This window comes from Diabrotica undecimpunctata, chromosome 4, assembly GCF_040954645.1.
Source record: "Diabrotica undecimpunctata isolate CICGRU chromosome 4, icDiaUnde3, whole genome shotgun sequence".
NCBI classification, from domain to species: Eukaryota; Metazoa; Arthropoda; class Insecta; order Coleoptera; family Chrysomelidae; genus Diabrotica; species Diabrotica undecimpunctata.
Genome location: NC_092806.1, coordinates 35,686,778 through 35,711,733, shown reverse-complemented (window position 1 = coordinate 35,711,733; position 24,956 = coordinate 35,686,778). Strand labels below are relative to the sequence as shown.

General features: G+C 32.0%; 1 protein-coding gene across 3 annotated transcripts in view; it reads right to left on the bottom strand.

The window, feature by feature from the left end:
- Positions 1 to 1,373: 1,373 nt before the first annotated feature.
- Positions 1,374 to 24,956, bottom strand: part of LOC140439443 (fasciclin-2-like) — a 195,352-nt gene continuing 171,769 nt past the window's right edge. For all 3 annotated transcript variants that reach the window (XM_072529347.1, XM_072529348.1, XM_072529349.1), the window contains 5 exons: positions 19,228 to 19,365; positions 18,695 to 18,739; positions 15,043 to 15,218; positions 11,435 to 11,717; positions 1,374 to 1,602 (listed from right to left, as the gene is read on the bottom strand). In XM_072529347.1, the coding sequence (XP_072385448.1) occupies positions 1,391 to 1,602; positions 11,435 to 11,717; positions 15,043 to 15,218; positions 18,695 to 18,739; positions 19,228 to 19,365 (854 nt within the window). In that variant the 3' untranslated portion in view covers positions 1,374 to 1,390. The remainder of the gene's footprint in view (positions 1,603 to 11,434; positions 11,718 to 15,042; positions 15,219 to 18,694; positions 18,740 to 19,227; positions 19,366 to 24,956) is intronic.

The following is a 24,956-nucleotide window of genomic DNA, read 5'->3' as shown; positions in this document are numbered from 1 at the left end:
AGTCATCACTATTCACTTTTAAATTTATTTGCATGGCGATATTAACAACATCTTTAGTCGCATTACTAATTTCATCAGACTCTGGCATCAATTTGAGCTTAGTGTAAGTGATAAAAAAAGGACACAGTTTTTTCTTGACGCAATTTAACGTTTTTTGTGAAATTTCATTCCAAGATTTTCCAATGATTTTCACTGGATAAAACGTTGAATTGTTTTCAAAAGCTTTTATTATAGAGCTCGTTGTTTTTTTTTATAACTTCATACACGTGTGCAAATGATCGTCTAGTGTATTTAGCTTTGAAAGTTTTAATGACTCCCTAATCCATCGGTTGAAATAAGCTGGTTGTATTAGCTGGTTAAAATTGTACTGTCTCACGTGGGTCAAAACTAGTTAAAGTTGCAGAAGAATGACCTAGTGCGTTGTCGATGATTACCATTACTTTAAAATAATGGAATTATCTTATTTTCGGAGTATTAGTAGAAAGTAATCCACGAAGAATATTTGTTATGGTGGACGGCAGGTCGTGGAATGCAAATTATAGATTTCCCTTGCAGATGAATTCATCAATATTTCTGCTTTATATAGTATAAACAGCGCAGTAGACAAATATTTGAATTTAGTTTCGCAAAGTAAGAAATTTTCTACTAATTTTGTTACTAAATGCTACTACTCCTATATAATTATTGTTATAATAATTATGCTTTTATGACAAGAGAGATTTGTTTTCAATCCAGAGCTTCTACCTATGTCGCTCTGAGGAGACCTAAGAAGGTCGAAATACTTATAAGCGGATGACAGAGGCCTTGTATTCAAATCAAATCTCAAAAGTCTTTTGGCTAAATGGAATTTGTTTAGATTGATAATAACGTTCGACTTTAGGTATAAAATTATGACCAAACTAATCCTCAAAAAGAGAAACTGTCACTCAAGCTTTACGATTAGACTTCCAAATCATAGATAAACCAGACAAACGCATCTAAATTGAATATGGATTGGTTGGTGTTGCCACATTTATCATTCCTTTTAATTTCTCAGCACAAATATGCCAATTACAGCCACTTTCGAATCGGCTGAACCAACTGTTATCAGCTTTACTCTCCAACTTTAGCGATCCCTCAGGATCCTTTTTCGAGAAGAAAAATACAAAAAGTGCGTATGTGGTGATTATCATTAGAAAGTTTTAATAAATATTTCCTATTAAGAGCATTTAGCACACTGTTGTTGAGTTCCATTTTTACTAAAAAATCTAACTTTTTTAGTGAATTATTAGTTTTAATAAATATTTACTACTAAATTTTTTGTTTGACATACTCAACATTTGCGGTCTGGCCTACTTTCCTGAAAATTAAATTAATTAATTAAATTCTACCTTGCATTTTAAATGTATATTTAAGCTAATTTACAAATTACTAAAAGAATCGTATAAATAATTGCTAAACTAAATGATGCTGCTGCATTAGATGAAGCGGTGCCGGTGTCGTCATCGGCAGTAGTATTGAAGTAAGTGATGTTCGAGAGAGCACTGAGGCCTGCGACGTTTTTCGTTGCGGCTACGATTTCATATTTTGTGCTGGAATTGAGACTCGTCAATGTATACGTATCTGAAAAAGGATAAATATTTTTTTACTGAAAATAATGGAAATTTCTTGGTGTTAGTTGAAGTTCTCAGTAAATTTAACGTTTGTTTACATGAACATACTCGTCGAATAATATCAAATGAAATATCAATTACTTATTGCAGTAAATAGATACTAAATGAGATAATCACATTATTGGCATCTTCTGTCCACGATGATATTTTGGAACCTACCCGCAAAGCGAAATATATTACTATTATTTTAAATTGTCCACTGATATTAGTCATAAAGAACAATTTTAATTTTGTTTTGTAGATTTTAAAGGCAGCTACTTAAAAATCAAGGAACATTTTATTAGCTACCAAGAGATTGAAGAATAAACAAACACTCATTATATTTCATAATTACACAATTAATAAATGACTTTTAATTGAACTTATATAATTGTAGAGAAAAAGGATATGACAACAGCTCTAACATGAAGAACATAATGCTCGCATTTGTAAAGAAGATGCCCGTGCTTTAACTGTGTATCATGTATAAAGCCTTTTAGACTGGGCGGGATCTGTAGAAATTCAGACCCTAATGGACATTTTCCATAGGAAGCTATTTTTTTGCTGGAATCCCTTCAGGATGTGCCCAATATCGATAATCACGATATGTGCCAGTCGCAAACCCTGTGCTACATTTTTTATTTAACAAAATCTGAAAACAATTGAAAATTTCTCATTTTGTTGCTCCTATTTTCGTTTATAATTCGGAAAATATTGATCATAGAGAAAAAATTATAAGAAGTTAAAAGTTTCGTTATTCAATTTTACACAATATTTCGTTAGCTAGAAATTGAAAATTTAATGTTTATTGTTGAAAAAATAGCAATAATTGGAAAAAAAAGTACAAAAAAATGAAGTTAATCCTTTAAATGTTGTGTGCTAAATTTTGTTAAGATTGGTCGGATAGCTATTGCATAATAATTTTGCAATCCAGCCTACTGGAAAAAAATCTCAAATTTTCAAATTTATAGTAGGCCCTAAATAAGGCTCTCAGATAGTTGAAATTTTTTTTTACATAATATATAAAGGAAGGCTCAAACTTTCAAACGCTTTTTGTAAAATTCAAATCAGTTCACTAGGAGAGCCTAGAAATTGTTTTAAAGTTTTAAACATTTTTTAGGCTTATAAACAAATTGAATAATTTTATGAGCTTTTGAAAGTTTGAGCCTTCCTTTATGTATAAAAAAATTATCTCAGGACCTTATTTAGGGCCTACTATAAATTTGAAAATTTGCGATTTTTTTCCAGTAGGCTGGATTGCAAAATTATTATGCAAAACCTATCCGACCGATCTTAACAAAATTTAGCACACGTTTTAAACATATTAAAATGTTTTTCTAGGCGGAATATGGAGCTTGTAAGTCAAGTTTAGAAAGTCGAAAACATTTAAAGGATTAACTTCATTTTTTTGTAGTTTTTTTTCCAATTATTGCTATATTTTCAACAATAAACATTAAATTTTCAATTTCTAGCTAACGAAATATTGTGTAAAATTGAATAACGAAACTTTTAATTTCGTATAATTTTTTCTCTAGGATCAATATTTTCCGAATTATAAACGAAAATAGGAGCAAAAAAATGAGAAATTTTCAATTGTTTTCAGATTTTGTTAAATAAAAAATGTAGCACAGGGTTTGCGACTGGCGCATATCGTGATTATCGATATTGGGCACATCCTGAACGGATTCCAGCAAAAAAATAGCTTCCTATGGAAAATGTCCAATCCAAAACAGATCCCGCCTAGCCTATTTGAGATTCCAAATAACTGAAATACATGATGCACTTATACAAGTAGATAATAATTCTAAGGACGCTGGTGCACGACATGACTATCAGAACAAATATGCGAATATTCATTTCTAGTATTAATAGTTATTTTGGTATGATCTGTTCTCCCACATAAACATTGTTTGTGAGTTAAGCGATATACGCCAACTCAATAAACTTAAATAATAATTTTAATTTATTACAATCTTATTCTAAATATCTTCAAAATTATCGTTCCACCTGTTTTAAAGAAGCTTTGTAGTCGCGAGAGAGCTAGCTGAGTTAGTAGGTAGACTAGGTTACCGTAGACCAGATTACCGTGACTACTTCGATCGTACAAATTTTAAAAATTTTGGACGAACCGACGAGCATATATATTTGAGGTCATAGCCGTTTAGAAAATCCACAATCTCTACTGAACCGATCTTTATACAAAAACGCATCCTCCGCAGAAAGAGACAGCATGACTATGAGGCTATTGATGATGTTGTGCGAAAGAACATTTCAAAATAAATTATTTAAAAAAAAATTGTTAACTGTGTTATTGAATTTTTGACAAATAGCATTACAAAAAATCGTGTATGTATGTTACAAGTATGCAATAAAAATAGTATAACTTACTTTTCAAATGCGCTCATTATGCTATTCCATATATTTCACCAGTTGTCAGTAAATAACTATTTTATTATTTTTTAAATAAATAAATTTTTACACAGTTCTTTATTATGTAATTTTGATTTTTTGCCTTTTTATTATTCCTTTTTTTATTTGGAGTAAAGTCGATATATTCTTTTATGAAAGCGCGCCAAATTTTGTTTTGTCCTGGGCGCTTAAAACCCTAGAACCGGCCTTGTGTACATTGACTAATAAAATAAATAATACTTCATTAATATACTTGAATTATTTCGCTAAATTATTTACGTTAATAATAGCCCTAATTTTAACTATAATAGGTGTGGTATTAATTTGAGACAATAATAATAAAAGTAACAAGGTGCAATTTAAACACATAATGGCTATTACTCTGAACCACTCTGAACAATATATATTATTGTCTAAGGATGTAAATAAACATCAGAGGTCATGTAAGAGTTCACTTTCTTTTCATCCCCGATATGAAAACGAAACAAATCTCACCGTTTTTAACCTATAAACATGTGCTTAAGATACAAATTGAATTCTTTCTTTCTTATATGAAACAATCCACTTACGTATTGAATCTCTTAGTATTATGTTTCAATACAACATCCGTTTTGCTTCAACCATATGTCCCAATTCTCAGCGAGAATTCAAATAAGACAAACAACATCTGCGGTTAGGATTGTCTTGCCTTTAATATTAAATTATTCTGGCATGATTGTATTGGATTTGGATATCGGGAATAATTTCAAATATGGACTTAGAGCAGCGATTAATCATTTGTGCTTATTGAAATTTCTTGTTAAAATTCTCATAAATATTATTATATTTGATGTTTTTCCTATTAATAATGAATAATTTTATGGAATTGGTATCTAATTTTATTTTATTTATTTCTTTTAATAAACATTTTTTTATCAATTTTTTAGTAATTTTTAATCTTACGTTAGTTCCAATTTTTTCTTACTTTGTTACTGTTGTCTTTTTTTTATTTTAATATCACTTTGAATTCTTAAATCACAACAAATTAAACCAAAGAATCAAAGAAAACCACAATACTGGTGGCAATTCTATATAGTGCAGCTAAAGATAAGAACACTAACGGCACTGTTGGTCAGTTTTATTTATTTTGGTGTTATAAATTATCACATTTTGTTTTATAAACTTCAATATAGTAATAACCTAATAAAAAATAAAAGAAAGTATGTGACTACCAAAAAAAAAAGCCACAAGAACTATGAATAATATTTTTAATAGCAACATGAATCCAAGAAAGCAACGATTTATGTTGTCTCATGTTGTCTCAGGTCTTTAGAGTAGAAGAAGTAGGAAGAGATAACTCCTTAGTAGTGGACAAACTTAATATTCTCAAACCGTGATTGAAAAACAAACTATAAGAAGAAAGGGGTTTCAATTATATATCACTGAACTTAACAACACGATTGAAAAGAAAAAAATCTTATTTCAATTACCTGCATACACAAACAGATAAAAACAAAGAAATATACAGGATAAGATTCAATAAAGTATCTAAACAAATATGAAAAGGACACTTAAATAGCATACGGAAAGAGCACTATAGAAATCTGTAGTGCAACCCGAACCGTCTTTTTAAATTTAGACCCATACACATAATAAATATGAGGGTCCTAGTAACAAAGTCAGCAATCTCCTCTTTTTACCAAAATTGAGTTAAAAGAAACAGTATCAAGTGTTTTTAGACCCACTGGTACGTGGCATTTTTCTGTTAAAAATACAAATAAAGTAAAGTAAAAATACATATGTTCTGGAAGAAATGCGTTTAAGAAAGGAGACAGAAGATATATGGCGAGAACTACCGAGGAATAAACCTGTTGAACTTTTCATATAAACAATATACAAATAGTAACAGGAAGGGCACAAACCATTTTAGAAGTACCATTATAGAAGTACCAACGATAATAGAATTCATAGGTAACACCTTCTTCTTCTTCTTCTTCAGCCTTAAGTAATCCAACTTTGGACATAGGCCTCCCCCAAATCAATCCAGTGTCTTCTATTTTGCGCCACTTGCTTCCAGTTGTGTCCTCCGATCTTCTTAATATCATCAGCCCATCTCATTTGTGGTCTGCCTCTGCTTTTCTTTCCTAACCATGGTCTTCATTGTTGTATTTTAAGTAATAGGGGAGAGGGGGGCAAGTTGTTACACGGTCAAGTTGTTACACAATTTCGGGTCTAAAACTGTACTGTTGTCAGGTGGCTTTTGTTTTTATTTGTGAGAAATTGGTAAGTAGTATAAATATGTGTATTATATAGTTTTGAAGCGTATATATTTCTCGTTATTGGCATGCTATTGTTAGTAATTGATTCTCAATATTTATCAAAAAACGTTGACTTAACCTCATTTAAGGTTATTACAGGTTGTTACTGTAACAACTTGCCCCGAACACGTTAATGTAAGAATATATCGAAATACCTACAATGGTTACAATATGGTTACCATAATTTATGATTTCACTAAAAATCCAATATTATGATCAGACATATTTTGTAGATAGTAATTTGTTTGTAATGAATAGCAAACCTATCTACATTTATTTTCGCAAAGCATGTTAGAAACACAGATTAGGTTTTATTAAATTTTTCTATCATGAAATTGTTTTGGTTGTTTTCAGATAGCTTAACATGGTGCGAACGTATACCAAGAAAACCACAAGGGGTATTATTCCAACCGAACAATTTAAAAGGGCGGCGCAATCGGTTTTACAAAAACACTTGTCAATTAGGGATGCTGCTACTCGCTATGGAGTTAATTTTATGACATTGCACCGCTATATGAAAAGAAAATCAAACTTAGGTGCTGAAAACAGTAACAAGAACTTAGTTGGCTACGCTACGGCCAGAAAAATATTTAACAATGCTGAAGAAGAGGAACTTGCCGAATATACTGAGCATTCTGCTAAAATTTATTACGGTCTTACAACTTCTGATTTGCGAAAATTTGCATTTCAATATGCAACAGCCAACCAAATATCTGTTCCAGAAAATTGGAAGGTTAATGAAATAGCTTCCAGAGACTGGCTATATGGATTTTTGAAGAGGCATAGAACTTTATCAGTCCGGACACCTGAAGCTACTAGTATGGGTCGAGCTACCGCGTTTAATCGTCATAATGTGTCACAGTTTTTTAACAATCTCGGCGAAGTTTATGATAAATATAAATTTGAGCTCCAAGAAGTGTACAATATGGACGAAACTGGACACACAACTGTCCAAAGGCCTACAAAAATCATTGCAAAAAGGGGAACTAAGCAGGTAGGTGCTATCACATCTGGAGAAAGAGGTCAACTTGTTACCTTGGCATTAGCTGTCAACGCAACTGGAAATTTTGTACCTTCCTTTTTAATATTTCCGAGAAAGAAATTCAAAGATGTTATGGTAGCCAATGGACCTCCTGGTTGTGTAGGTGCGTCTCATTCCTCTGGATGGATGACATGTGATAACTTTTTGTTGTTTATGAAACATTTCGTCCAGTTTGTACGATGTAGCAAAGAGAAACCCGTTTTGATGGTATTAGATAATCACGAGTCTCATTTGTCTATTCCGGTGTTGAATTTTTGCAAAGAAAATGGAGTGGTTCTTTTAAGTTTCCCGCCACATACATCACACAAGTTGCAGCCGCTTGATAGGACGGTATTTGGCCCACTTAAAAGATATTTTAATAGTGCTGCAGATGCATGGTTAAGATCTAATCCCGGTAAAGTAATGAACATTTACGATATACCTATCGTTCTTAAAGATTCATTTCCTCTTGCTGTTACACCTCTCAATATACAAAAAGGATTTAGTGTGACAGGAATTTGGCCATACAACAGAGAAATTTTTCAAGATGATGAATTCTTGCCTGCAGAGGTAACAAATAGGCCAATAACAGAAAATATAAACGCAACAGTAGTCACAGATCCGGCACCTATTGGCACCGAAACACATAGAACTCCTTCCCAACAGCAACCTTCTACAAGCACAGATTTTAACTTGGCGATAAATGAACCTGTCGATTCACCTACTCATATAACGCCCCAGGAGTTGAAGCCTTATCCAAAAGCAATGCCAAGGAAATCCAAAGGGGGTCAGAAGAAAAGAACTTCCTCTGTTTTGACTGATACTCCCATTAAATCAGCTTTGGAGGAGGAAGAAAAGGCAAGACAAAGAAAAAAAAATGTGGGGGCAACCAAAAGAAACATATTAGGTGAATCAAGAAACAAGGTAAAAACTACTGTTAAAAAATGTAAGAAACGGACCGTCATTACCAAAAACACCTTCAAAAAATCAGATTCTGAAAGCTCGGAAGAGGATGAGGAATCGACGTGTCTGGTATGTATAGCTCCATTTTCGAAGTCCAAAAACGAAGAATGGATTCGATGCATTGTGTGTCAAAAGTGGGCACATATTGCTTGTGGAAAAGACGATGATTTTTATATTTGTATTCACTGCTCGTCCGATAGTGACTAGTTTAACATTCTTGTAAACAGGTTTGTTCAGATTTTCATTTTTTATTTTATTTCATTTTGTGTTATGTTTATAATATTTTTTGTAGCTAAGCAAGGGTTTTTTCTGTGACCACTAAATAATGTTGTGGGAAGTTTTTAGAATTTTTTTTCTATTGTAACATCTTACCCCATGGACTGTAACAATTTGCCTCATAGTGGGGTATGTTGTTACAATTTACAAGTTGAGTTAAATTGATAATAACAAAATGTTAAATATGATTTTTTAAATAAATTAAAATTAACATTATTTGTGTAAATGTATCAACTACCTTAATCCGATTTTAGTTTTCATATAAAAGATCTACTATTGCCCAAATAAATAATAGAATCAATTATGTAACAACTTGCCCCCCTCTCCCCTACTTATAACCTGAATATCACGTCACATTTAATGGCTGAAACAACGAAGAGATGTTTCTGTTATGGCTAAAGCATTTTGTTAAATTTACAAAACCAAGTCAAAACCATATTTGGAGAGTTGCTCAATTGAAATTATGAATATCTCGGTCATAGTCAGAAGATAACAGTCCACGATTTAACTTATCGAAAGATGTCGTGTAGTTCAAAAAACACCTAAGTTTTTAAGTTAAATTAACGTCTTTATTAATAATTTAAATGTAAATACCTCATCTGTGTACGATTTGCCTTTTCTGAAACCATTTTGGTCATATTTTAATAGTACTTCTAAATTAGTTTGTGCTCTTCCAATTACTATTTTTGCATATTGTTTATATAAAGAGTTCAGCTCTGTCTCCTTTCTTAAACAGTGATCTCACTTCCGTTCTTCTCCATTTTTTAGTTACTTCGCATTTCTTCCAGCACATATTTATTATATTTATTAAGTGTATGAGTCTAAATTTTAAAAGAGGGCCACCGTATTTTCAGATCTCCATGACTATTTTATCCGTTCCAGTGGCTTCCTATTTTTTTTATAGCGAAAAAGGACTTCCTCGAGTTTCTGTATTGTTATTTAATTAACGATGTACTGATTAAAAGTAACTTCGTGTTTCCTAAGATGGTCTGGGTTCAGGTTCTACCACAGATTTCTATAAGGGTCCTTCCATGTGCTCTTGTTGTGTCTCTTTCATATTTGTTTAGATGATTTATTATTTTCTATACTACTTTCTGTCTCCCAAACCTTCGTCAATGGACTGGCTTATTAGTAGATGAATTGTTACATGTCGCGCAAGCTCGAGAACAATATCGGCAAATAGCCATGGAGCCTAATTTGGACACGGTACCTACTCAAAGAAGAAGATACTACTGTCTGCCATCTATGGATCTCATGTTCCATGTTACTGATATATCTTTTCCAACTAGAGCGTTGAGGATCATTTGTGGCGTTTTTAGCTTTATTGAATCTTATCCTGTGTATTCATTTGTTTTTGTATAATTGATTCGTTTGATTTTCTTTGATTTCTGTCAATCTTTAATTTTCGCACTTAGATCAGTTAGCTCTGTCACTTTTCATTGGTTTTATTTACAAAATGTCACATGTAACAAAAATGTGCATGTAAACCCTCCTATATTTAAATTTGTTTAGTATGATTAAAAAAAATATTTCCTTAGGTTCCATTCCCCCGTCGCCCCTATAAAATCTTTTTTCTTTTGATGCAGTAAACTGTGTACCCTATACACATTCTAGCTAGTTGTTGAATGCACAGGGACCCACTTCACTATTTCGATTATTGCGTTTACATCAGCTATGTCGCACCAGTTTCTTAGTACACAGTTTGTCCAATAAAGTTTTTTTCACGCAAAAGATTAAAGGATGCTTTTTTTAAATGGCACTAGAAACTGGTATTTCCCTATCTCATTATATTTCCACCAAAATAAACTTATTGGGTGCAGCTATTATATATTGGGTTGTATGGTCCATTCACAAGTAAGCTTAAAGCAGCATATAAGGAATAGATAGTGTCAAATTTTTCAATGGGTTTTTAAATAAATAGAATAAACTTTAAACTAATGAAAAACTAAATAATTGCTAAGAATGAGTCATTAAAAAATCTCAATATTTGAATTGTACCAATGATCCCCAGTCTGCTTTACTTTTATTTGCTATAAGAACATAGGAAAACTCTAAATATATATAAAATATGTATTGGTACACTTTGAAATCATGTATTATCATTACAAAAAATTGAAAAAATAAGTGCTATTAATGTAAAATGGTTAAATTTGTGATGTACATTAGTATACCTTTCGTTATTATGGAAATGAGAAAAGCAAAAATTAATTTGCAATCTGTCACATCAGATTAATTGTTATTTCTGGTTGTATATTGCTTAAAAGAAGAATAAGAAAATTGTTTTAAACATTATTGGGGGTGTCATGAATGGAAGTAAAACTCCATTGGCTTCCGAGAGTCGGTAGCATTCATTTGAACACCATTTCCTCTGATTTAAAAAACGGAAGTATAAATATTTCAAACAATATCAACTGTACTTTTCACATTCATTTAAAAGATTAAGATTTTCAAATATTTGAATAAAGCTTTTAAAATATTTGTTAGTAATATTTTATTTATTTGACGTTACAAGTCATGTAGTTCTGTCAAGTCAGATAAATACTTAAAACTGTTGATGCTGTCATGGTAACTTTAAAACACGCGCGTTTTTGAAAGTTGAATTTAAACACGCTTCGGCGTACTTTAAATAAGTAAAATGGGGTACCAATATCCGACAGGGCAGAATGGAAGCACATTGTTAAGCAGGCCAAGACTCACAAAGGGTTGTAGCGCCATTAGAAGAAGAAGAAGAATGGGTACCAATAAAAAAAATTAATTTTTTACTAACTATTTTTTAATTCGACCTTAACTTGTAAAGTAAAACTGTTACAAGCAACTTAGCAAAATGGATACATTACCTAAAGTGATATTAAATTCTTGTTCATCCCAATATTCGGCTTCCTCCACTTTGTAAAATACATTTACCCAATGTGGTTCCATGTTACTCGCAATGGCATCTTCATCAGTTTCTGGAACTTTTACTACCAACTCCAGAAAATCGGATCCAGCCGTTTTAAGTTCAATCGATTCAGGTTGTTGTGGCCTCGTACCAATTTGAAGATCAAAAAATTTTTTTAGTTTGCCATATTTATTACTTGCCGTGCATTGATACTTGTCTGGAGTTTCCTTAGTCATTTTTAGCTGGAAAAAAAAGTAAATAGCAAATTTAGTTTGCTTGATTTGTTATAATGTATTGTTAAACCTACAAGGTACTTCAGTCGTCAGAAACGAACGAGCCACTGAACCTCTCAAAATTATACGAACAAGCTGAATTTTGCTAAGAATGTCAATTTTGGGACCCAAAAAAAGATGCAAAAACTTTACCACTTTTAACCCCGGCTTCCCCCTAAAACATATGCTCGTATTAGGGGGGTGACGGAAAAAACCGATTTAGCAAAAATCGTCGCCATAGAAAAAAATGTTTCAAATAAAAAATGTAGCTGAGATGATTTTAAACAAAAATCTTTATTGGCATTTTTTGTGTAGAATAAACTGTTCTCTCAGAAACAACGCTTAAAGTGACCGGTGATTTTAAATGACAGCTACTCACACGAAATCAATTTTAAATAAAATTTGTATTAACTCGACGGTAAAAATTCGATATCTTTTGATCAGAGTATCCTGTCTAAAAAAATAAAAATGCGTTTTAAAGGTGAAAAGTGCATCTTTTGTATGAAATTTTTGTATTTTGCCGCAAATAAAGTTAGTTTTTATAAAGGTGTTAAATAAATGAACGTTTCGCGATTTCTGCTATTTTTTATGGTTCTCATTAGATTAATAAAATTTATTACTTTCATTAACCGTTCGCTATGAAATTTTCATTACTAGATCCTACTTTTTAAAATCTACAGCATGCAATTTCTGTTTTGAGTTTTGGCAACAAATGTGAGGCATTTGAAATAGGTCTAAAAAACGCTGAATGTAAATTTTACATTTCAAACTATGCAAACTATCGAACAAACTGTCAACAAACTATCAAACGTTTAAAACTGCTTTTTTTAATCGCACAAGTACGTTTTTCAAAACTGCACAAGTTCAGATACAAACTTCTTCTAATACTGGCCTTCATGGAGAGCTTTCCCGTGACATGTGATCGTTTGTACTTTAAAAGTTTAAATTCTGCGATTTTTAGACATATTTCAAATGCCACACACTTGTTACCCAAACTTAAAATCAAAATTTCATGTTATAAGTTTTAAAGTTTAGGTTCAAAATTAAATCATCAAAATTTCATGTTATAAGTTTTAAAGATTTAGTTCACGACCGGTGAACGAAAGTGATAAATTTTATTGATATGAGAATCGTCAAAGTGGAAAAAAACGCGTACCGTTTATTTATTTAACACATTTATATAAACTGACTTTGGTAAAACACAAAAATTGCATAATCTGCAATTTTTAAGAATGCAGAAAGCTGCACTCTTTAACTTTAAAACTCATTTTTATTTTTGTCGATAGTACACTCTGATCAAAAGATATTCAATTTCTACCGTCGAGTCTACAAATTTAATTTAAAATTTATTTCGCGTCCGTAACTAACATTCAAAATCGCCGGTCGCTACAAGCGTTATTTCTGAGAGAACGTTTCATTCTATGTAAAAAGTGCTTATAAATACTTTTTCCAGAATTATCTCAGCTACATTTTTTATTTAAAACTTTTTTTTCTATGGCTGACAGATTCTTGGTAAATCGATTTTTTCAGTTTTTCTCCCTTACGATGGGGAGTTTTAGGGGGAAGCCGGCGGGTAAAAGTGGTAAACTATTTTGCATCTTTTTTGCGGGCCGCAAAATTCGATAATGGGTATGATTATTTGTAAGGTTTTAGTGTTTTTATTTTAGTTGTTCATTGAGTGGCCAAACCACCTCTCTGGAACGGTGGTTACGGTTTTAGCTGGAACACGGTTAATCCGGCACTACCCTGGGGTCTTCTGGCCTAGCAACCTACTTGGCCGAAAGATGCCAGGGTGTCTTGTTCCATGACGTTAGATGTAAAAAAAAGATTTCCCCCACCGTTGCCTGCCAGAGTATAAAACATAGTATCAGATTACTTTTTTTTTATTTTACGGCAGTCAACTTTGGTTGGTGATCTACAATATTATCATTAAACTACGATCTCTGGCTAATGAATTAACAAAGTTCAACTATACACAAACACAAAATGTTGAATCAAATGTAAAACTTAGTTTAATATATATGTGAGAGATTGTGTACGATTTTTCATATATAGCATTTTTCATATAAAAATGCTTGCACGTCACAATTTATATAAAGTGACGTCACTTATATTTAAAATTTCCAGAACGTCAACCTTGGTGTTCAAATTTTCCTAACACAGCTAATAATACGAAACCTATACGGAACTGCTCGATCTTTCATAGGCGTCAACATGGTATAATAATCATAAAAATAAAATCACCATTATATTGGAAATTTTAGAATTATATTGATTATATAGCCAAAAACATTTGTTATCGTTAATAATATAAATTTTATGAAATAAGTCTTTAAGTCTAATATTCCACAAAATAATAATTTTATTTAAATAGATTAGACAATTGTACGCAACTGATACAGGAATACTTCAAATTTTATTGACAGTTCAGCGTGTGGCAAAAGTGTATAAAGTGTTGCCGCTTCTTTAGGGTAAGAATTTTCTTTATGTTTTGATTTCTTGTAAAATTTGATCATAATATAATGTATATTAATAAATTTTATTTATAAATACATATTAAATTTAGATTAATAGTTTTAAAAACTAATTATTGTTGTGTATTGTGATTGTGCCAAAATAAATAAATAGCCTGTAGAAAGCTGATGAGCTTTCATATAAGATAGAATATTTTGACCAAGAAATAATGACGGGACGTTTTTACTATTAAAGCCCTAAAAGCGGTAAGTTTAAAATTTAGAATTTATAATTTTGTATTAAAATGTTTTCTAATGGATTTTAGTGTGTTGCAGTAGTCTTAAAACTAAGTGTATTTACTGTTAATATAATAGTTTGTCAAATAGTTGACATTTTAAAAATTCCTCACTTACTAACTATTCTGATGTTTTGGCAACGCTGTGGGGTTCTGACGTCGTAAATCTTGAATGACGTACAAGCATTTTTATATGAAAAATGCTATATGTAAATACAAGTATATAGTGGTTGCAATGTTTATGTCGGTTGACGAGTACCGAATTAGGAATTTTACTGTAGAAGTTACCAGACTGTAGAATGGAAAAAAGACTAGAACAATACAAATAAAGAATAGCATTTTAATATTAGTTCATTTTAGGTAAAAGAAAATTGTTTCTGAATAAACTCAAACCGACAGTTACACTTTATATAAATATACTTTAAGAAAATACTTATAGTAATAAAAGAAATAAATAAATTTTCTGAATTTATACATACAAGAGGACATAATTTATGATACGCACTTTTAGTAAAATATCACGTTAATATTTTTTATAAGACCAACCTGTAAAACTGATTTATGGCTGCCGACATTTAAGTAGCGCCCTATTTTATTCTGTCCTTTCGCACTTTTCCATTCAAATCGAGGGGCCGGTTCGGCTTCGACTTCACATGTAAGGTTAACATTTTCCCCCAAAAATCCATAAACTTCTTCGTCTTGTTCCCAGACAGATGGTTGTTCTGTAAAATTTAGAGCAATTTAATAGAAAATATAGTCTTAAAAAATGTTTTTTTTTTATTTAACTGAACATCATCAATATTATTATTGTCCTAAAGGGTAGTGTAATACATTTAATAAGTAGAATTTACGTTTACAGGTCTTACAGTACTAGTAAACTTTAAAACTTAGTCGCCTTGTTAACTCAATACTATAAAATTAACTCAAAAATATTGAGAATATCATTTTAAAGTCATCTACTTACTTAAAATGTATAATATATCTCTGAATTGGTAATCTGAATTTGTATTTTGAGAACAATTTTAAAGTAAAATTGTGTCTTATTTCTAGTTAAAATGGTAATCAGTTTTGTAATTTTTTTCGGATTTTATTTCACTTTTTTTCTACGGAAGACTACTTTATTTCACTTTTTTTTCTCCCTGCATATCTAAAGCATACAATCTAATAGCTTATTTTGTGTAGTTTTTGAAATGCTTTTGAATAATTTAACTGTTTTTAAGGAAATAGAGAGTGTGATATTTATATTTTGGTGTAATTAACTATTTCTAGAAATGCACCCTTAGTAATCGACTCTTCAGACTAATTATGATCACGTAGTACAAGTCCTTTCTCCTTTCTTGTGTAGTAAAATTGCTATTGTGCGATGTTTCCGGTATGCAACATTTTGTTAGACAAAGGTTAAACAAAATTTTTATTTGGTTGAGAAGGGCATGTCCGCCCATCTTTATAGCTTCTATTACGACTTTATCTTTTCCTGGTGCTTTGTTGTTTTTCATCTTTTTCATTGAGTCTTAGATTTCGCTTAGTGTGATCTCTGTCATGAGCTCTGAACCCTGGTTGATGATTTTCCGTGATACGGCGGCTTCTTAGTTCGTTTGGTCTCCTCTTTGACTTGTGTATAGTTCTTGATAGAAGTCTTCAACTATGTGTAGTAGTTCTTCTCTATTTGATATGGAGACTCCTGCTTTGTTCTTTAGTTTGTGTATTTCACATTTTCCATTGTTTAGCCGTCTTCTCAGGACTTTCAGACTTTTATTCTTTCTATAGTTCGGTGGACCTTTTCAATCTTAAATTTTCTTAAATATTTCCTTCTAGATTTTGATAATTCTTTATTGATTTTTCGTAGTTTTTCTTCGTCAATGCTTTCATTTCCCAGAAGAAGAAACACCTTGTTACACAAGAAAGGAGACAAGGCGTACCTAGGAAACTATAGACCAATCAGCTTATTGAACCACATCTATAAAATGTTTACCCGAATAATTACGACAAGAATAGAAAAAAATTTGAATTTCTATCAGCCCCGAGAACAAGCTGGCTTCCGCTTAAAATTCGGAACAAACGATCACCTACAAACAGTAAAATCCTTAATAGAAAAATCGGTAGAATATAACAGATCACTGGTACTTATCTTAGTAGACTTTCACAAAGCCTTCGATACCGTGGAATTGGACAGCATTATAACTGCTCTGAACAATAGTAGAATAGACTACCGGCTTACAAAGTTAGTACAAACATTGTACCAAAACGCCACAATGTGTGTAAAACTACATGATTCTACCAGAGAAATTCATATAAAGCGAGGTCTGAGACAGGGCGACACTCTCTCACCTAAATTATTTATAACGGTCCTCCAATACGCCTTTAAAATGCTAAAGTGGGAAAATAGAGGAACAAAAATAGACGGAGAAATGCTCAATCATCTGCGTTTTGCCGACGACAAATTACCGAAGATCTGCGTGAAGCATAACAAATGCTACAAGAATTAGAAAACGCATCTTCAGCAATAAATCTAAAAACGAACATCAGTAAGACCAAATTTATAACAAATTTGGTTCCCAGCGAACACCTAACCATTCAAAATCAAGTCTAGGAATTGATAGAAAAGTAAATATATCTCAATCACGAAATCAGAATAAGCAAGGATAATCAAATCAGTGAATTTCGACGACGAATAACACTTGCTTGGGAAACGTATGGTTCACTAAGAGACATCTTTAAGAGCAACATCCTAATAACTATGAAACGGAACCAATACGTTCTTCCTATTATGACATACGGAGCAGAAACTCTCACTCTCACAAAAATGAAAAGAACAGGTAGCACTGATGTCGTCGAACGTATAGCCAAGCTGAAAAGGAATTGGGCAGGTCACATAGCGAGACTAAAAGACTCAAGATGGACCAGAAAACTAATTGACTGGCGCCCAAGACAAACGCAGCAAGGACGACCACCAGCACGCTGCATGGACGACATTAAACGAATATCCAAGAAATGGCAACAAGATGCACAGAACCGTGAAGAGTGGCGAAAAACGGGAGAGTCCTATGTCCAGCAGTGGACAGAAGAGATTGCATGATATTGATGATGAGTACAAGTCTATATTGGATGCATAACTTTAAAATATCGATAATTTTTGACAGAACGTAACGGCTTTTTGATACCATTTCGTTATTTCCGTAGCCCACTATTACCAGCCGCCACTACTCACGAATACTGTAGAGGCATACTGCTATTTATTTGACCCAAGTCCTGCTTATATCTGTCAGGAACAATAAATGTAGAAACCAACTTTTGTTGTATGAGGACTATTTACAGTGTAAGCAAGTTAAATAAGGAAAGCTTGAGTCGAAATTCAATGTAAATGTTTATTGAAAGTTTATTTCATCCACTTATAATTTTGGTGTTTTGCATACATAATTGGAGTTTATAACTCTCTCGGTATATAAATAAATACCAAAAGTGTAGGAACAAACACCCTTAGATCAAATTAAATTACTCTGTATTTTGTTTATAATTATTATCATAAAAATTAGCGCATACAGTTCTTCTACGATAAGAATGAAAGGATGTCATTCTAGTAACTTTTAATGTCTATCTATACAGCAAATTCCCTATGCATATATTCTGATATTTTAGTGAATTATTAGTTGGCAAAATATTGCAGTATTGCCAGTCCGTTTCTAGCTGCTTTTTGATATTGTGTTTGTAAATTGGAGGTTAGGTCGCGTTGGTTATTTAGTTTATCGTTTCAATTTTTGCTACAAATTATACTACAAAGAGGTGTTATTTAAAAAATTGCTTTGTAAAAGGTATAATAATAAAAATCTCATCGGGCTATATCACAGAACGTTTTCGGAATAACTATTCCACCATCAATGCTATCTGGATGTACATGTTTGAAGCCACCAAATATGTGGATAAAAACCCTATAAATGTAGTTTGATTATCTTTGATATTTAAAAACAATGATATTTAAGTTACAAAAGGAATTGGTCACTTTTGTAACTTAAACATCATAGTAAATCAAAAGCAACCAAATTGTTTTTAAAAGAAGAAAACGAAAAGTTAGTTTATGTATGTTTAAGAAGTGTTAAAAAGAATGTCAAAAATAAAAAATAGTTTGATGATGCATGTGTTTACCGTGTGACGTCATTTAATTCTTATCATAAAAGAAGTTTAAAAATATTATTGTACTTACCTCCTGTTTCTGGATCTGGTGGTATAGTGATTGGTACAGGTTTATCTAGAACAATAGATATTATAATAGTTAAAGACAAACCAATGTATGTTCGTTTATCAGGAAAACAGGGTAATGCCACGTCCTCAGCATGCGCAGTAAACGCACATTTATATACGGCACAATATCAAAATGTTATAGTTAACTGTCCACGCAATAAACAAACAGACCTTTAAGGTACATTAAAACTGATAGATATTGAATAAATATAAAAAAATTAATTGAAAGTAATATAACAAACACACCACTAATTTAATTTACACAAGTGTATTTAGCAGATTATTAGCAGAAAACGAACACAGTATATCGGATGCACAGATTGCGCTGATGATACCAAGTTCGTCGTTAACATGCTACTTACAGAAGATTTGTATTAGACGTAAAACTTATCAAAATTATCCTTCTTATTTTTAATTACCCATCTGTATTGTATTTCATCCACCTTTTTTATTTTCTATTTTACATGAAAATAGTTAAAATTTAGTATTACTTACGTTCAACAACAAATTTAATCTTTTTGTCCATTACTTGTCCTGTCGAAGATTTAAGGGCTTCACAAACAAATATTCGGTTGTCTTCTCTAGTTACGTTAATAATAAGAAGTCCGTCGCCGATTTGAATATACTTTGTGCCTAAAAAATAAAAAAAAAACATAAGATTAAGAAAATTTATTTATATTTTAACAGCAGTTTAAGAAAATATAAAAATATTTACGATAACTCTTTACTCTTTCGCTATTTTTTCATGTTAATATTTAATTTTTCATACTTTTGGCCTTGCACGTATATGCTTTCGCTTATTGACCTCTCGTTAAAGTTATTTTACGATATGTCTGTATTTATACTAGTTTCAGTGTCACTTTTTGGGATTTTGATGTTTTTTATTTAGTTTTCACATTATCTATAATGAGAGTTGACATAGCTTCTTAATATGTCTTGATGCTAAAAAGGTACTTTATCAACTAAACTCATTATTCGTCTTTTAAGCCTATTGATTTTTATTTGATATATTATTTGTTCTAAGGTTTAATGTGGTAATTAGTACCTTTATATATGTGTAATTCAAGTGTTTTTACATGACATGAGCATGAGTTAAAAGAAATGGCCAGAGACAGAGATCTTTGGAGACAGACAATACACGACATCACGATGACCACTACAATCCCTCTGGGGGTCAGGATTAAATGGAGAAAAGAGAGACCTTATTGCCCTTCTTTTTTAACGATAGAAAATCTTCCGGATCAAAATTGTCAACAGTTGCACTAGAGTATCTCATCCGCATCAGTTTGGAGACCATCTTTCTTTTTAAATCTGTCTTACTGCAACTAATTGGCTTATTTACTGTATTTATTTCATTTTTGCATATTAGTTTCCGAATTTTGAAATTCTGGACCAAATTGTACAAATCTAGTTAAGTACTAGGTATATGATTTTGGAGTCACTTGTTAATTTTTAAAAAGTGTTTGCCGCCTGCGATCTAGTGTCTAGCCATGATACAAAACATGGTTTATTTTTTCAGGTTCTTTGTCACAGATTATGCAACATATTGCCAGAATGTGCTAGAATGGCAAAAGATAGAAAGACATGGAGGAACATTGGAAAAATCAGCATAAAGGGTTGGACACACTTATCCTACAGCCTTCCAGTCCTACGGCGGAGTAGACTGTGTCTTTGAATGCCGCAGGCCGCACCTGTCCGTCGCTTGACCATACCTATTCCCATCCGTCTTCGTTGTTGTCTCCGATCATTAAGACACTGTTAGCTATTTAAATTTATGCTTCGGGATGACTGTCGTGTGACGATCAGGTTTTACTCGGTGTTGTTTTCTTAAAACTTTGATTAGAGTACCGCGATAATACATTCCTTTTTTATTTTTAATTTTTTTTTATTTAGCATCTCAAATTTTAGATTAATTAATTTATTCAAATGTAATACATAAAAAAATATTTTATATCCTTAGATAAGTTTGCTTTCAATTCAAGTTTCAACTCATTGAACGTGTACATGTAAAACACGTAAAAGTGCAACAATCTTTGTTTCTTCGTTATTTTTTTAAATAATCATGTACTAAAAATTTACTTTCATTGCTCTCTATCAACGATTTTTTTTTAATTAAGTCTTCTTTTATAACAGGTAAATCACGATTATTGAAATGTTTCAATATTGCGCCCAAAGTACCTTCCAGGATTTACTGGCAAAATAAAGTATTGTAAAATCGGAAAGAAGAATGAAGTGAGCATGATTTGTGTGTCCATTCCTTTTTGATCCCACACCTACTTGATTTTTGTAACATAATCGGACATGAATATGCTTGGGAGGCTGCATGACAGGTGTGTCCAACCCTTAAGTCTCAATGAAACAACCTCATTGTATGCAGGTGTCCCTTGACTGTGTTTCGTTATTTTCGGATTCAGGGTTTTTTCCAGTCGAGCAGGGTACTTTTTGGCACTGCTTAGCCCGGATGTGACTATCACAGTATATTGCATCTGATCCTCCTTTAAAAAGTACCTATACTAATACTTATTTATTGTGTATGTATTGTATGTGTATTTATATCAGTGTATGAAATTGTTTTCGTTAACCTCACTTTACCCTAGAGCACCTAAGAGCCTAGAGCTGTTATACCTAGAGGTGGAATAGAAATGCTTACACTTTCACCACTACTGTAAATTCCGTCTGCACTTTTTTCATTTTTCTGTAGTTTTAGACCCGCCTATGTTAGATACAACGTTGCAGCCTAGATGTTGTGTTTCCCATACTATATTCCCCTTATCCACGTAAAAAGATAATTTATGACTGTATTTAGATACTATATGGTCAGAAGTCATTATACATACAATACCCCCAATTTAATTTGTAATATTGCTATACATGTGGTATGTGATCTATCCATTAGGTTACTCAGATTTTTTCCGACGTCTATAATATTTTATCCTTGCTCTCTCCATTATAATGATGGGCAAAGGGAGGACGTCGAATAGGGTCTGTATACCTCCTGTTGGAGTGTCCCGCAAAATCCCAAAGAATAGAAAATACGCGTACTAATCCGGATGCTTAAAAAATGGAACAAAAAAGAACCAGTAAATTCTAGAGGTATCAATCTATTAAACGCCATGCTGACAAAAGATGATGACCAAATTAATAAACGAGACAATATCACTCCAGGCTGAATAAGGGTTTTAAAGCTAAAGAATATTTACAGACAAATCACAGAAATGCACTAAAATACAATCTACCGGTGTTTATTTGCTTAATTTACCTTAAAAAAGTCTTTGGCAGAGTAAAGCTAAAGGAAATTATTCAACTTTTATACAATAAACAAATATCATTAGATATCATTAACACAATGGAAGATATATACAATGACGACTAAATGCAGGCTAGGTGGATAGTTGACTCCTTAAACCATTTACTCTTTAAATCCCTTAATGGATAAAATAATAATCAATAAAGGGTGGTAAAGGTTGAATGATGGAAAATAACAAAATTATAATCCTCTGGTATAGAAGCGATACCATACTCATAGCAGAAATCAGGATGACTTGCAAAGATTGGTTCATAAGTTCAATACAATAGCAAGGAAGCTAAATGTTGTCATTTCAGTCAAGAAAATAAAAACAATAGTCATCAGCAAAGAACCAACCAGATATAAAATAGACATTGGCGAAACCAGCATTGAACAGGTTATGGAAATTAACTATTTAGGCATCACACTATATAGTTACGGCAATATAGAACCAGAGATAAAAAAAACAATGTAATATGTCTAAGCAATAGCAAATAGAGATGCAGACACATTAGAATGAAAACTAAGATATAAATTTACAATGCAGCTATAAGACCAATAATAGCATACATGGAAGTAACGAGATCTGATAAATTCAAATGAAAACGATGCTAAAGATAACAAAAATGTAAATACTAAGAAGAATTACGAAAAACATACTGGGAGATCAAAAAAGAAGTGACGAAATCAGAACAGCATACAAGGTGGAAAAGATGGGTCAGTGGATACTGAATAGGAAAAATAATAGAACAATCATATAAGTAGAATGACACACGATAGGGTAGTTAAGATAGCAAGAGACAAATCGCCGTTGGGTAAAAGAAATGTGGGCAGTCTATAGAAAAGATGGAGAGACAATACGAGCCCTAACAATTATATGTTGGAACGAGCAGTTATTTTGCGAATATATCGAAATTCTTTTATTTAATTTTTTTTTTTAATTCTAATTATGAAATAAACAACATTTTGTATGGAATTATTTTTGCGGCTTAAATATATATTTTATATTGATTACTATTTAAAGAATTGTTTGATAATCAAAAACTGTCGGCAACTAAATATTGGGAACATTTTTTGCTTTTCCGCACGTTTCTTAAATTTTATCAGCCTGACTCAAAGAAGGCTTTCAAATCACACATGCGAGTAGGTAGTGCGTTGTCAACAATATTTAATATACGTCATTTAAGTATGAATAAAGACAATCGTCAGTTTTATTACGAGTAAAATATAATAATGGCACGTGGAAAACCTACTAATCCAAAAGTTCGAAAAATTATTATTCATTAGTACCAGAAAGGGAAAACAATGCGTGAAATTTTCAGTGAATTGACTGTAGCAATAACTACTGTGTTTAATATAATTAAGAAATAATGTGAAACTGACAGTATTGATGTTTGCTTCAAAAGCTCAGGCCGTCCAAAAACTGTTTCTCAAAGGAGTGTAAAGTATTTAATTAGAATACGTAAGTCAGGAAGAAAAAATACACTACGAGAAGTAACTGCTAGAAGGAATAGAGAAACTCTGATGAATGTTTTCAGAGAATCCTGTCGCAAAAATATCCACAAAGCGGTCTTACTTTTATAAAGTATGTTTGATAGGTTCCTCTTTGCGATATAAATTTTTTGTGGACCAAACATAGCTGGGACAAAGTAATCTATAGCGACGAAAGCAAATTTTGATGCCTGTGTAGAAGATTATCGAAAGCGTGTGATTCGGGAAAAAACAGAAGCATTCCATAAGGATTTTCTCAAAAGAAATGTAAAGCTTCCACAGGGCATCATGGTGTAGGGTTACATGTCGTCCAAAGGGTTGGAAACTGTACATTTTATTGAGGCCGTAGTAAACGCAGCCAAATATCAAGACATCCTTGAATATTCGTTTCTACCAAGTTCGTGCAAAGTTATATCCATCACATCGTATTTTGTCACATCCTTCTAGCAGCCCGGATTTTAATCAAATTGAGACACTTAGACACAAAATGAAACAACGCCTAAGAAATAACCCTCATCGTACTTTGCCACAACTACGTGCTAAATTACAAGACATATACGATAGTTTCACCCCTGAATTCTGTGAAGGCCTAGTTGATACAATCTTATATTGTTTATGCTGTTATTCAAGCTAAGGGCGACGTTACGCCTTATTAATTTTTCTTTTAATTTGTTAAAAACCTGTTATTCCAATATTTAGTTGTCAGTATTTTTTGGCTATCAAACGAATAATTAAATATTAATCTACATAAAATATATAATTAAACTGTAAAAATAATCCTATACATCATAAAAAATGCTGTTAATTTTATATTTACATTTAAAAAAAAAATAAAATAAAAGTTTTTCGGAAAATTGGTATTTTATTCGTAAAATAACGGTTTATTCCAAAATATAATTGTTAGGGCTGGTATAACATGAAGGCCCAATCTAATAAAAGAGAAACAAGAAAAATTGCCTAATAAGAAAATAGTAAAAGAAGAACTTTTAATATAGTTTTTAAGTTATTTTCATAATAACGTATGGTCCTAAAGTTATGGGAAAAATTTCAAAAGCATATAACTCTGACCACAATAATCTTATATTTTTATTAAATTATTCAACAATTTAACTTAACTATCCTTATTATAAATCAAAATTCAAATGATAGACAAGGGACCATTATTTTTGATTTGCCTAATAATTCCCCTGGCACGTTGCATCATCCTTTGGACGATCTCGGCGTCAATTTCTCTAACTTTTGTATGTATACGGCGTCTTAACTGTTCCTGATTTTGTGCTTCCCATCCATTATTATAGACTTTCCGACTTTATATTGCCCAGAACTCTTCAATTGGACGAGCCTGTGGTAGGTTGGGGGGATTGTCTGCTTTCGGTACAAAGGTAATGTTGTTAGTTTCGTACCAGTGATCCTCGCGTAATGACATGAAGCAAGATCTGGCCAAAAG